Source organism: Capra hircus, chromosome 20 (genome assembly GCF_001704415.2).
Source record: "Capra hircus breed San Clemente chromosome 20, ASM170441v1, whole genome shotgun sequence".
NCBI classification, from domain to species: domain Eukaryota; kingdom Metazoa; phylum Chordata; class Mammalia; order Artiodactyla; family Bovidae; genus Capra; species Capra hircus.
Window position 1 is genome coordinate 46,592,849 of NC_030827.1, and position 14,996 is coordinate 46,607,844.

General features: G+C 35.7%; 1 protein-coding gene across 1 annotated transcript in view; it reads left to right on the forward strand.

Annotated features, from left to right (window-relative positions):
- Window positions 1–14,996, forward strand: part of CDH9 (cadherin 9) — a 138,480-nt gene that overhangs the window by 41,765 nt on the left and 81,719 nt on the right. Inside the window, exon 2 of the mRNA XM_005694834.3 lies at window positions 11,971–12,248. Coding sequence (XP_005694891.2) covers window positions 12,021–12,248 — 228 coding nt within the window. The 5' untranslated portion in view covers window positions 11,971–12,020. The remainder of the gene's footprint in view (window positions 1–11,970; window positions 12,249–14,996) is intronic.

Genomic DNA, 14,996 nt, shown 5'->3' on the forward strand with positions numbered 1-14,996 from the left:
TAAACTATTAACTTCCCATCTGTATCTGTATATGGTAATTAGTATAAGTGCTTGCATATTTGTTTTGTAATTTGTTCTTCCATAACTACTTAATTTTCTCCTCTGTACTTCAAAGCATATGCCACCACCCACTTGATCCTGGAATCTCCTGCTCTTCCCTAAGAGAGAAGCTGGCCAGCAGTTTGGTGTGAACTATTGCTTTCTAGAGCTACTTTGGGAGAAAAGCTGTGTAAAATCACATATAGTTTTAAACATGGACACTTTTTAACACTGTGCTCTTCCTTAAATGAGAAATACTTAGTGAGACAAGTATATGTGAGACACTTATTAACTTGCCTCTGTCAGGTTCTGATGTTCATTTTGACACTGGAAGCTAACATGAAACCACCAGTAGAAAATTCATTTACACCTTTCTCCACTGATTAAAAATTTGAAATATAGAATTTCATTTCATTTTCCTGATTAAATGTTATTCAATAAATCACTTGTAATCTCAGTAACCGCTTCAGATATGTGTCATAAGCACATTTGCTCATGTTATATATGTAGAACATATTCTTAGAATGTAAACTTAGAATATAAATTCCACCTGATGAGAAGAACTGACTCGTTGGGAAAGACCTTGATGATGGACAAGATTGAAAGCAGGAGGAGAAGGGGAAAACAGAAAATGAAATAGTTGGATGCCATCACCAACTTGATGGACATGAGTTTGAGCAAGCTCTGAGAGTTGGCTATGGACAGGGAAGCCTGGCAGGCTACAGTCTGTGGGGTCACAAACATTCCAACATGACTAAGTGAATGAACTGAACTGAACTGAAACTCCTTAAGGAATCTGCAGTTCTGTTCACCTAGAAAAGAGTAGGCACTTTGTACATATTTGGTGAAAGAATTACTAAGTGGATTTTTTGATGACTTCATGTATGATCTCATATTACATGTAAGTTGTACTCTTAGACAATTAGTTCACTTTTACCTTTTCCCCAGTGTTTCTGTCAGGATATTTTCAGGAAACAACATACTGAATGAATGTGAAGTACTTAAAAGGTTTGTTGTTGTTTTTGCTTAGTTCCTAAATCATGTCCGGTTTTGTGGACCCCCCATGGACTATTGCCTGACAGGCTCCTCTGTCTAAGGGATTTCCCAGGCAAGAATACTGAGATGGGTAGCCGTATCCTTCTCCAGAGGATATTATCAACCCAGGGATCGAACTCCACCTCCTTCACAGCAGGCAAATTTTTTACCACTAAGCTACAAGGGAAGCCCCAAAAGATGGCATGGGTAGGGTTAAATGAATTGACTGGGGATGGTGTAATGTTTGAACTGTGGTGTTGGAAAAGACTTGAGAGTCACTTGGACTGCAAGGAGATCAAACCAGTCAATCCTAAAGGAAATCAGTCCTGAATATTTATCAGAAGGACTGATACTGAAGCTGAAATTCCAATACTTTGGCCACCTGATGCAAATAATTGACTCATTGGTAAAGACCCTGATGCTGGGAAAAGGCAGGAAGAGAAAGGGATGGCAGAGGATAAGATGGTTGGATGGCATCACCAACTCACAGGACATGAGTTTGAGTTGTTGATGGATGGGAAGCGTGGCATGCTGCATGCAGTCCATGGGGTCGCAAAGAGTCAGACACAACTGAGCGACTGAACTGACTGAACTGAAAGTTTCAGGTGTGTGTGTGTTTGTGTGTGTCTGTGTGTGCATGTGCATATACATACACATGCATGTCTGTGTTATTTTAAGCACTGACTCACTTTCTGGCTTCCTTGGCGGCTCAGACAGTAAAGAATCTACTTGCAATGTGGGAAACTCGGGCTGAGTTCCTGGGTCAGGAAGATCCCCTGGAAAAGGGTATAACTACCCACTCCAGTATTCTTGTCTGGAAAAACCCATGGACAGAGGAGTCTGGCAGGGTTATAGTTCATGGGGTCACAAAAAGTACGACAGGACTGAGCAACTAACACTACCACTCACTTACTGGCACTACAAAAGGCTTATCTTGTGTGTTTCCTTGGCTAGTTCTATAATCAGACATTTCTCCAAGAAGCCCCAGTTCCTTTAATTTGTAATGGTATTAGAAACTAAGATCAGTATACTAGGTGAGTTCATTGGTACTATATAGTATTGTTGGCAGGCCATCTCAACTAATAAAGTAAATAAATATACATGTAATTTATGTGTGTAACCCATATCTATAAATATTTCAATATATAAGCATCTGTGATTACATTAAAGTACATAAGTTTTCACTGATGTCTCCAATTCTAATCTGTTACCACATGGATCATGCTGTCCTCCTTTCCTTCGTTGTTCAGTCACTAAGTCATGACTGACTCTTTGTGACCCCATGGACTACAGCACACAGGACTCCTCTGTCTTTCACTATCTCCAGGAGTTTGCTCAAATTCACATCCACTGAGTTGGGGATGCTATCCAACTATCTCATCCTCTGCCTATCCCCACCCACTCCTTTTGCCGTCTATCTTTCCCAGCATCAAGGTCTTTTCTAATGAGTCGATTCTTCCCATTATATAGCCAAAGAATTATAGCTTCAGGATCAGTTCTTCTGGTGAATATTCAGGGTTGATTTCTTTTTGAATTGACTGGTTTGATCTCCCTGAAGTCCAAGGGACCCGTTTCCTTGTTTATCTGTAAATTCTCACAACAGCAGTGAGAAATGTGACTTCCAATACCTGCCATCCAATTACTTAATTGTTCAATTTCAGTATATATATATATATATATATATATATATATATACATATATATATGTATATATATACAGCAGCATAATTCTTAACCTATATTCTTGGAAGAAACAAACTTATTGGCTAGAAGGCAATGCATATGTTCAGTTTCTTCCCATTTAGTGTTAGAGACTCATTCCCAAAGTTGTTTAGAGCAACACCTTTCTCTCCCTTCCGCCACCCTTCACTCAGGTGGTTTCATACTATTTTAATGTTAGATTCTCTTGTAGTAGTCTGCATTCCTTCTTGGATTCAACCTCTGCTGTTTTCAATTCCTAAGTGATTTTTTTCAAGTGCATAAATTAAAGCTGATTATTTGAGTAAAGTTGCATGGGTTTTTGACAGATGTCTAATGTCACATAGGCCACTGTTGTAGTATCATACAGAAGTCACTGTTCAAAAGTTCCCCTTTGTACACATATTCATCCTTATTATCTTCCTCCCAAACCGCTGCAATGACTGGTTTTTCTATTGTGTCTGTAGTTTTGCCTTTTCCAGACTGTCATTCAGTTTTAATGATTCAATATTTTCAAACTTGAATGCTACATTTTAACATTTCACTTATCACAAGGCATCTGTTTTCTCATTTTTTTGCAAGTGACTTGACAGCTCATTTCTTTTTGCCCCTGAATAATATTATATAAGTATATCCCAATTTGTTTACCCATTCACCTACATTTTGTGCCAGTCTGAGCCTATTGATAAGCAATGTCATTGTAAAACACTCTCAGCACCAAAACTCAAAAAACTTTGGAAAAAAAGAAAAAAGCCCAAAGGTTTATTCTCACAACTCCTGGAAAGAACATGGCATGCCTGAGTGCACATATCTGTTTCCTGGAGAGGAGGATTTGAGGGAGAAAGAGATATACACACACACATATACAGAGACAGAGAGAGCAAGAGTAAGTTAGCTAGCCCGTGCATAGTTCTGGAGTTCTGCTTTTACTAGTATGAACAGTGAGGGCCTAGGGCTTCTCATTCTTTATTGGTGAATTAAAAATGTAACAGCAGAAATTTAAAGGGCAAGAAGAGAAAAACAAGTGGCTCACAGGTTGTAAGAAGTGTTGAGTTTGGTGACTTTTAACTTCTATATGAGCATAATTATTCTTTCCTATGGAAAGCCTTCTCTTTATCTAATTTCCTGCATTTTCATAGACCCACTATTGCTCTTTGTTTTTTATTCTTCCCTCAGGTGAAAGTGTTGTTGTATGTGTTTATGCTAATTAAATGATGTGCATTTCTCTTAGTCTTAACATAGTCCAATTTTATGCTGAATGTTATGTCATTTTGCCACACCAACTTGAAAGTCTTTTTGTCCAGTTTCGAGTGTTTAAGAACACAGAAACAAAAACTGTCCCTCTTTGTGATATAAAATTCCAATAACACCTTACTAGCCAAATTTCTTAAACAAGTTGTGAACACGACTGTCTCTTAACAGTTTTCCCATCTCTGACCCTGACTAAAATGATTCATTGTAAGGCAGGTCCCCCAATTAAAATATATCCAAAATAACACCCCCAACATGTCCCTTTTTTCTTTATCTTGTTATATTATGGGGGGGGTACCTCAACCGAACAGATACCGTAGTATCTTGGCCAACTACAAAGGGGGCATCTGTAATAGAAGGTCACATGTAAGTTTCAATCTTTTTGATCCCATTTCAGTTCAGTTCAGTCACTCAGTCATGTCCGACTCTTTGCGACCCCACGAATCGCAGCATACCAGGCCTCCCTGTCTATCACCAACTCCCGGAGTTCACTCAGATTCAAGTCCATCGAGTCAGTTATGCCATCTAGTCATTTCATCCTCTGTCGTCCCCTTCTCCTTCTGCCCCCAATCCCTCCCAGCATCAGAGTCTTATCCAATGAGTCAGCTCTTCGCATGAGGTGGCCAAAGTACTGGAGTTTCAGCTTTAGCATCATTTCTTCCAAAGAAATCCCAGGGCTGATCTCTTTCAGAATGGACTGGTTGGATCTCCTTGCAGTCCAAGGGATTCTCAAGAGTCTTCTCCAACACCACAGTTCAAAACCATCAATTCTTCAGCCCATTTAGGGGACTGATATTGGCGAAAAATTTCCTTGCTTATTTCCTTTTGTTTGAAAGTTGATGTGTTTTCCAGAAATCATAGAGTCATCCATTATCAGTTATTTTTTAATCTAGAACATTATTCTTACAGACAGAGTTTCTCTTAGATTCTAACAATAGATTGTTTATATGTCTTCAGATTTTATAATCCTCTATGTCCCTATTCAATAGATCCTTGATTATAAGACTTACAAGACATAATTTTGATGTCTATTCACATTCATAGTATTGATTCTTTGTACATGCATCATTTAACTAGCTAAACTGTTAGACTTATCTCACTGAACAGCATAATAAACTACAACAGTGTGTTGGAAAGATCACCAGCCAAGCAAAAAACAACATATGTATGCCATTTGCCAAATCCACAGAGTAACTGGGTAATCAGAAATATTAACAGTTTTCTTTCTCTCCAAACCTTATATGTCTCATCTGGAAAAGGATTCAGAATATATGACCATAACCCAGAGGTTTATTTGTTGTTTCTTTTGTTTGCTTGTTTTTCTTTAGATGAATATGTAAATGTGTGTGGAGGTAGGTTATTGACTACAAATCTTAAAATAAGATACTACAATCAATCATATACACTTGTTTTGTGTGTACATTTTATCTCAGAAACTTTGCCTGAAAAATATGGTTGGAAATTTGAAAATACTTTGAGTTAAGGATAAGAAATAATGATATAATTAAAATCTGGCTGGTAATTTTATATGATGAACATCCTACTTAATTACAATAATTTACATTTTTTCTTGGTTCACAAATAGCCAACAGTCATTTTTGTTAAATGCAATTGAAATATAATTAAGAGAACAAGGGAATGATAATAAAATAATTTTCAGTTTTTAAAGTTAACAACATTCAAGTCAATTCCTTGATTACAAAATCAAGATTAAACCAAACTTAAAATATGATACTTCTTAATACATCTGATGTTTTTATTTATCAACAAAAATGTGATTAAAATGCAGAGCATTTTAGGCTGATAGAGATAATTAACCATAGCAAAATTTAGTAATCAGCTTGTTGCTATTGAATAAATAAAGGCTATGAAGAATTTTTAATAAACCCTATGGGATAAGAGCTTGCTAAATTTAAAAACAAATACAACAGAACCCTTTATGATGTGCACTATTGTTCAAGAGCTGAGGAATGTACAGATGTTAAATTGGCCACACAAGGGGGTACATTAATTTTTCCTAAAGGTGAATGAATTATACTTAGAATCATGAGGAAAATAAAGAAGATATTTAATAAAAGGGCTTCACTGTTCAAATAGTCTATAATTTATAATTTATACCAATCACTTTGTGAAGTTCATACTTAATCCCATGTTATGCAAACTTTTATGAATATCAGTCTTACTTCACTGCATCTTGAGTTTTACTTGTTAGAAAAAACACTAGAACTCTTTTTTTAAAGACTTTTTCCACCAGAACCCTTTTAAAAAGCATGTTTCCTCCCAGTTAATCTCTTTCCATATCTTTATTAGATACTTATGCAATCAAATATCATCAATCTCATATTTGATCACAGGCTCAAATGAGGATTATCCAATTTAGGCATGAATCAACTAATCAGTTAATTTTACAAATACGTATTAAGTACCTATGGTATGTCAATAATTGTTTTATGCAGGACACAAAATATCCCACAACCATCCATTATAACTAGAGGAAACTGTCAATAAACATATAATCTACTAAATGAAATATATAATTAAAATCATTGTAAATTATATGAAAGAAATATGGATGGTATGAAAGAAATCAATAGAGATTTGAAGTTGGCTAAGCTATTTTTGAAAAGGTTACTTTGGAAGATTTTGAAAGAAAACAAAATATGACATAGAAATTGAAAATAATGAGAAGGAGTTGACTATGGATGAACCAGGTAACATTGTTCAAGGTCAGAGTGTGAGTAAGGAAAAACCTTGATTTATGCAAGCATTTAAAGATCATAAAGGAGGCCTCCAGGTAAGTTGCATAGGCAGTAATATTACTTTACAGCAGAACAATTAATATCAGAAGCACTGATATCAGTACAACAGAATTCAAATCCTAGACCCTTTTACTTTCCCACACATGCCTGACTTTCTGTGATATTAACAAGTTACTTCAGTTGCAGTTTACCCGTCTTTCTCGTATGGTCATACTTTCCTTGTAATATGGTTGTGAGGAGAATTTTAGAAACTGTGTTTGAAAAAAGACTTAGCACAGTGCCTACAACACAGAAGGCGAGTTGGAATAAATGTAAGTTGCCAGCATCACAGATGTTAAGTAGTCTATTTCGGGAGCAGTAGAGCCCAACTGCAAGTGAATGCCTAGTTTTAGTTTTCAGTCTTTCTGTTGCTATTTATGTGAACTTGTGCAGTCAGTTAAACTCTCTGTGCCTCAGTTTCCTTACAATATGAAAACTATGAGGAGTTATAGAAGACTTTAGTTTAAAAGGTTGCCATAAATATATAAACTATATAAAGTCAGTAGACCAGTGAATAACTTTGCTTCCTATTATTATGTTGAAATGTTAGTAGTAGCAGTGAAAAAAAAAAAAAAAAGATTTCATTTGACCAAGAATAAGGAGAAAAATGCAACAATTTTTCTAATGAATCTTCCCCCAGCCCCCGATATAAATGCCACTCCAAGTGGCTCAAGATTTTGTTCAATCATTTGCCTGGTTCACAAACTAATAATCTAGGAATTATAATTTATTTCTCCTTTATTTAAGACTTTATAATCAATACAAGGACTGATGCTGAAGCTGATATGAAAAACTGACTCATTGGAAAAGACCCTGAAGCTGGGAAAGATTGAAGGCAGGAGGAGAAGGGGATGAGAGGATGAGATAGTTGGATGGCATCACTGATTCAATGGACATGAGTTTAAGCAGGCTCTGGGAGTTGATGATGGACAAGGAAGCCTGGCATGCTGCAGCCTGTGGGGTTGCAATGAGTCAGCCATGACTGAGCAACTGAACTGAAATAAATCAATGCAATCAACATTCTCTGTTGAATATTGACTATGAAGATTTTACTCTGATCTTTGGTTCCCCAGAAACAGGCAAGGATTTGGGTGCAAGTGATTGGTTAACAGATTGCTTCCAGGTCAGGAAGTGTGGGAGAGAGTGTGAAAACAAGACAAGAAAAATAATCTAAGTGAGGGTGTTATTTCAGTCAGTCCAGGCTCAGCATGATTCTTTAGGGGAACTGCAGGATGCAAATAACATGTTGGTTTTTAATATTTCTGCACCTGTTAAACAGTAGCTCAGGGATTCCATGAGAGACACTTGTAAACTTGCAGGCACTTTAGGCTCCCTGTGCCTGTGGGCAAAGTGGCTCCAGTAACCAAGGGAAGTCCTTCAAAGAGAGTAGCAGGTGCAGGCCATTAGAAGCAAAGCATACAGAAACTGCAGTGCATGTAGTGTGTGTATGTGGCCATATTAAAGAATCAAAGGAAATCTGAGCAGAGATTGTGTCCACTTCAAACCACTTCTCTGTGAGCCATCATCATCAATTTCTGGATTACAGTGATAGACTGTCTCCCCAAATCCTTTCCTGTTTTCTAGCCTGTTTCCCAATCTGTAGCCAAATTGGTCTTTTCTAAGCATGGCATGTTAAAGCCTTTCAAGTACTTTCCATTTTGCACTGAAATGAAAGCAAATTTCTTACGATAGATTATAGAGACCTATGGAATGCTGGCCTTGGCCTAAGTCTTTGGCTCCATCTAATACAACTGAACTTTTCAGCTTAAAGACTTACATGCTACCTAAAGTGGATATCACAGAACAAACGACAGGAAATGAAGAATGCTCTTCAATTTCTCATGGAAATCTCCCAGTGGGAAGAAAACAGGGTACCCAGTGTAGTCTACTAAGGAAGTGTGATTATTTATCAAAGTGAGTTAACAGCTATTCTTGAGATTCTCTGGCTGCTCATTTTCTACCACACCATCCCTGATAAAGGACTTCCCTGGTGACTCAGACAGTAAAGCATCTGCCTACAATGTGGGAGACCCAGGTTCAATCTCTGGGAAGATGTCCTGGAGAAGGAAATGGCAACCCACTCTAGTGTTCTTGCCTGGAAAATCCCATGGATGCAAGAGCCTGGTAGGCTGCAATCCATGAGGTCGCAAAGAGTTGGACACGACTGAATGACTTCACTTTCACTTTCATCCCTGATAAATAAAATGTGGGGCATATTCTAAACTATTGACCATTAGATACTTGTCATTATGTGTTTTGCATGTATTATTTGCTGTTGCACTCTTCTTAAATTTCACAGTTTTATGGGTTGTGGTTAAATTTCCCAGTTTTCAGTAGTTTACAAGATTACTACTAGCTATGTAAAGTCAACAGGAATGATCAATGAACAATCTATAATGAGGTTGTTGATGGAAGTAATAAACAATCTATTGTAAGGAAAAACAAAGGGTTTTCTTTGAGCCAGACGGAGCACAAGAGCTCCAGAGACACTGAATCAAGAACTTGAATATTGTTTTGCTGGACTACAAAATGGTGATGACTGATAAAGGCAAAAACCTTTATGCATTAAAAATTACATAAACTGCTCATCAAGAACTAGGAGTGGAGCTACAAGAAGTAAGGATACTTGTTAAGCAAGGATAAGTTGGTGTCCAAAATGGTTGCAGAGTTAAAAGGGAAGACCTTGAAACCATAACGTTGCAGCTACTAATGGATGTTAATTTGAGAGCGACTGGTGTTGTTGAATCTGAATCAGGAAATTCAAGTTCTTGGTGATGCAGGGACATGTCTGAAACTATGTCCATTTTGGGTGACTAAACCACAATTACTCCATTTTGGTTTTCAAATGTACTCTCTTCTTAAATGGTTAAAGCAGATTTGTAATGTATGTTTAATAGATCACAGATAGGCTTTTCTAATTAGCATAAAGTTCAACTTAAGTCAGGTATAAGCCAGAATGACTTTCTCATACCTCAATAAGTGAAAATTTCTCCCATCAATAATAATTATCACCACCCATGCTTTCAGATTAAAAAATAATAACATGACTTTGATTTCTCTCATTCTGAGTGTGTAGATTTGTGGTTACATATGTGTATTTTGTTAAGTAATAATTTTTTTTAATAATAGGTATGGAAATTAGAGTACACATAGGTGGACAAGGTCTGTACCATAGCAAGTATCCATTCTTTATTATATTGGTATACATTGGGAGCAAACCTCGTTGACTGATAACGAAAACACTAACATGTTGGGGAATTGTATGCTAGCACTGTGCTGATTTACTATAAACTACATGTATTATGTAAAAATTAGTTTAAAGCTGAGAATCTAAAAACTAGCTCCAACATGTACTACCCATATGAATTTTGTCAAATTACTTAATTCTTCACACTTCAGTGTTCTCATAGGTATATGCTACTATAAAAATTTAATCTTTTTATTATAAATAGCTATGACTTTGTGATAAATGTTCAAAATGAAATAAATAACATTACTTTATGAGGCAGGTACTGATTATTTTCCTTTAATAAAAGAATTAATTGAGACCTCATGATGCAGGTAAGTATCCAAAAGTCTCAGATAATAAGATATAAGCCAAGCCTGAGGGCTATATATGACTTTTATGACTTGATAAGTAAGTAAGTGAAGTCGCTCAGTCGTGTCCGACTCTTTGCAACCCCATGGACTGTAGCCTACCAGGCTTCTCTGTCCATGGGATTTTCCAGGCAAGAGTATTGGAGTGGATTGCCATTTCCTTCTCCAGGAGAGGATCTTCCCAACTCAGGGATCGAACCCGGGTCTCCCGCATTGTAGACAGACACTTTACCACCTGAGCAAGCAGGGAAGTCTTAATAACTGCAACTAAATCCACAGGTACATAGTCTAGTACTGGACATCTGGCCGAGGCCGGGTAAATTAGAGCCATTTCTAGGATTTTTTTTTTGGTTTTTAAACTCAAAATAGAAAAGACTATCAGTTGTTTTCTCAATTGGAAGATATTGAATCTGAAATTCATGTATTTGCAGATTTCATCAGGTTGAGAAGCCTTAGGTTGAAGCCAGAAAAGAGTGAGAGACAGAGAGAGAGAGAGAGAAGGGAAAAAAAGAACTCCAGTACCCAAGGCCCTAATTCTCAGTTTTCATGAGCAGGAAGTGCCCAGTTGCTTCTCTACCCCTTTCATCATCTCCTTTCCACACTTGATTTTATAATCTAATGAATTATTTATTTACTTTTGCCTGTACTAGTTTGAGATGGGTTTTTTTTTTTGCTTGTGAAATCATTATAATCAGTAACAACATCTCAAATGTTCTAGATTATATATGTCTCAAATTAAAACAAAGTACTAATAGATAAAATTAATTTTGAAATACCAAAACATTTCAAAATTCTGGATCAAATTATCTCATAGGTAAAACTGCCTATCTAATTTTGTAATACCAACTTTGTATTTTCCTTTTTGTTATGATTATTATTTGAAATAATGTGTTTTTTTACAATATCAAACAGGATATTATAAATGAACAGAAGGAGAGCACATTCTCCTTACTTACTCAACTCATAGTTGGGAAAAAAGTTATTGATTGTAAAGGGTCAACCTTACAATGCTAAGTAATTAAAACAATCCAAAGTATATTTGGTATCATTTAATTTGCCTTGAGGCAACATCTCAACATGTTACAGAAGAAAAAGAGAAGAGAAAGGAGAGAAAGAGGTGGTGGAGGAGAAACAGCTTATAAAATTTGGTTTAGGTTGTGGACAGAAAATAGTGTTCTTGTTCACATATATTTATATATTAATAAATATTCAACTTTCTTTGGTCTTGAGGACTTTAGGAACTCAATATGATCTTTGGTGTATTATAGAGCTTACTTTTTTCAAGATAATGAATATTTTAAAATATGAATATATTCACATTTACATGTCATAATACAGTAGTAGTAATTCAGCTGTTTTCTGTTTATTTTTTCTATACACTTCTCCTTTACTATCAATATGTTTTAAATGATAATCCATTGATGTATATCCAAATATATGTCAATAATATAAATAATACATCTAAATAATATTCAGAAAAGTTTTGCAGGTTACAGGTTATATGAAAAAGAAACACAGTCTAATAAACTATTTTTCTCCTACTACTTTTCAGGAGAAAAAGGACAGTACATTGAATTTGCTTTCCTGCTGAAGCTACAGATAATGAGGACTTATCATTGCCTATCACTATTCATCTGGACCTATATGTATCATACAACTGATGCTATCCCATTTCAAGAAAAAGGTAACAGTGATTTACCAAGTGGAAGGATAGTGGGTTTGACACAAGATGATGGTAAAATGCTACATCGCACCAAGCGTGGCTGGATGTGGAATCAGTTCTTCTTGTTGGAAGAGTATACAGGTACAGACACACAATACGTAGGCAAGGTAAGAGTTTTTATATGATAAGTCTAGAAGTTTAAAGTAATAGCTATTTTTTACATCAAATTTCCATCTCACTAATAATTAAAGTATTTGACTAATGGCAATATCCAGAGGTATCATGTTGTCAATTCATTCAGTAGGATAATGTGGGGAATGCGATTTATTCAGGTAGTTAGATTAGGTCAGTATTCATAGTAAGCCTCAAAGAATAAACTATTTGTGGACTTAATTCACTATTAATCAGCTAGATATGATATACTTTCATGTGCATGTATCTAAAAGATTTTTTTTTAATTTCTTCAAAAATTAAGTCATGAATAAAGATAATTTGATGCATTATATAAGCAAATAAAACTGTAACATACAATTGTTACTAAAATATATTAGTCTCTGCTAATGAATAATTTGTTGTAATTAATAGTAGTATGCTGTATATGAAAAAGAAGTAATTTGAATACTTCTAGATACTTCTGTCTCCTAATCAGTCAAAATGAACTATATCTTGCCTATAATCCATACCAAAGGATTTAAAGCAGAGGGAAGAGGAAAAGAAAAAAAAAAAAAAAAGAACTAGAAAAAAGACACTACCCTTAGACAGACTTAATTCCATTCCAGTTGCAGCAGGTGAAAACTTGTTCATTAACAATCACGATCAAATAGCAGCAAGGAATATGTAACTGCCTTTTTGTATCCAGTTTTGATGAAAGAGAGTTAGTACCTCACTCCTCTTTCTGCTGTCTTGAAATAGGTGACATATTCTTTCTGCCATCCAGAATTTTCTAATTATCTATTGTCCTCTTACCAATCACATTCATTCTATTCCACACATACACTAATTCCTTTTTTTCACTGTGACTTATCCCCAGTTTATGCCCAGTGCTGAGGTAGTTTCAAATTCTGAGCATAAAACAAAATAAATAATTATTAATACTAAAATTTCCCATTAGTCATGTCTTTATTTATTTTTTTAGTTTTTGGCACAAAACACTAGAAGTGACTCTAATGATATAAATATTGTTTGACTCCCTGGCAACTCGGGCAAATAGGATAGAATCAGACAAAAATGAAAACATGAAAAGTATCCAGTATCACAAAAGTTATGCTTATTGCTATTAGATCAGAAATATTGGTGAAATAGACAAAATCTTGGTTAATACTTTACTCTTTGTATGTGACAGTATATATTTTTTTCAAATGCAACTTCTTTTATCAGAAACCTAGTATTTCCTTTTCTTTTGATATCTCGCTCCTCTGGTTCCATAAGTCATACTGATTTTGCTCCATGCATTTCAATTCCTGATTCTTTTTTCCCTCTTATTTTGCCTTAGGTTAGTCACATGGCATCTTCCAACATCCCTCATTTAACATCACTTTTCACACTATATTTAATAACCAGCATCAGGATATTACAAGTTCAACTGACAAATGTTTGTGTCCAAGGACTTGAAATTGCCTTATGATTCTTTTCCTAAGGCAATGTGTAAAGGACACATTCAGTTCATGGGCCTTGCACAAAGGGATTCATCCTTGGAGATTCACGGATACAGAAGAGTAGACACAAATAAAGAGATACTAGTAATCTTAAGGTAATCAAGGCTCCTCTACAAGCATTTAGTTTTAGCCATAAACAGAAATACTTCATTTTAAATATTGATTGCACATTAATTAACTGATCACCATTACTGCATTGACATTTAAAAAATATACGTTATGCTTTAGATCTTCTTGCTCCTTGTTCATTTTTAATTAGTTCTATAATCTGTCAAAAAATAGTGAAGTGGGTGCCTGCTTTTATTAAATGGCTTTTCGTAAAATATTTTATCACTTGTCTTGGGAAAAAAACCTCACTTTGATCATGGACAAGTTTCAACAAGATCATGAACCCAAAATAGAAAACACATTAAAACAGCAGAATTTTTCACATGAAGATATTCAAACCAAAACTATGTGTCAAATATTTTTATATTACCAATGGAAACAATACTCATATGAAAGAAAAACTTCAACAAAATAAAACACTTTTTGGAAAAAATACTCTATCTCTTTTGTAAGAAGACCTTTTCTTAGATATGCTGTCACCATCTATTTAGTTCATTATAACAATGTGATTTCGACTACTCCTTAGCATTTATTAAGCTTTTCTGTTGTGTCAGTCGCTCAGTTGTGTCCAACTCTTTGTGGCCCCATGGACTGTAGGGAGCCAGGCTCCTCTGTCCATGGGATTTTCCAGACAAGAATATTGGAGTGGGTTGCCATTTCCTTCTCCAGGGGGATCTTCCCCACCCAGAGATTGAACCCAGGTCTCCTGCATCGTGGCGGATTCTTTACCACCTGAGCCACCCAGGAAGCCCTGTTAAACTCTTAAGGCTCTGTAAATTCTCTCCTAATCTGTTCTCCTAGCATTTGACATTATTGCTCACTTGCATATGCAGCTAGCTCAGCTCTCACCCTTGAACTTGGTCAAACACTTGAGTTATGATGACAAATTAATATTTTGAACACAACACATATTGAATTTTTGACCACCTTGCTCTGGTTGACCCGGGTAAACTTAAACTGAATCTTTAAGAATCCATTGCAGCGGCAATACCCCAAGTGAAGACCCACTGCATTTACCATGCATCAAGATTGGGAAAGAATAGGGAGCTTCTAATGGTAAGACGTTTTCAAAGGTTTTTTTTTCCCCCTTCTTATTTTTCAGAAGCTAGGTATCACAGAATATGATAAGATATATTAATTTATAGCTGATAT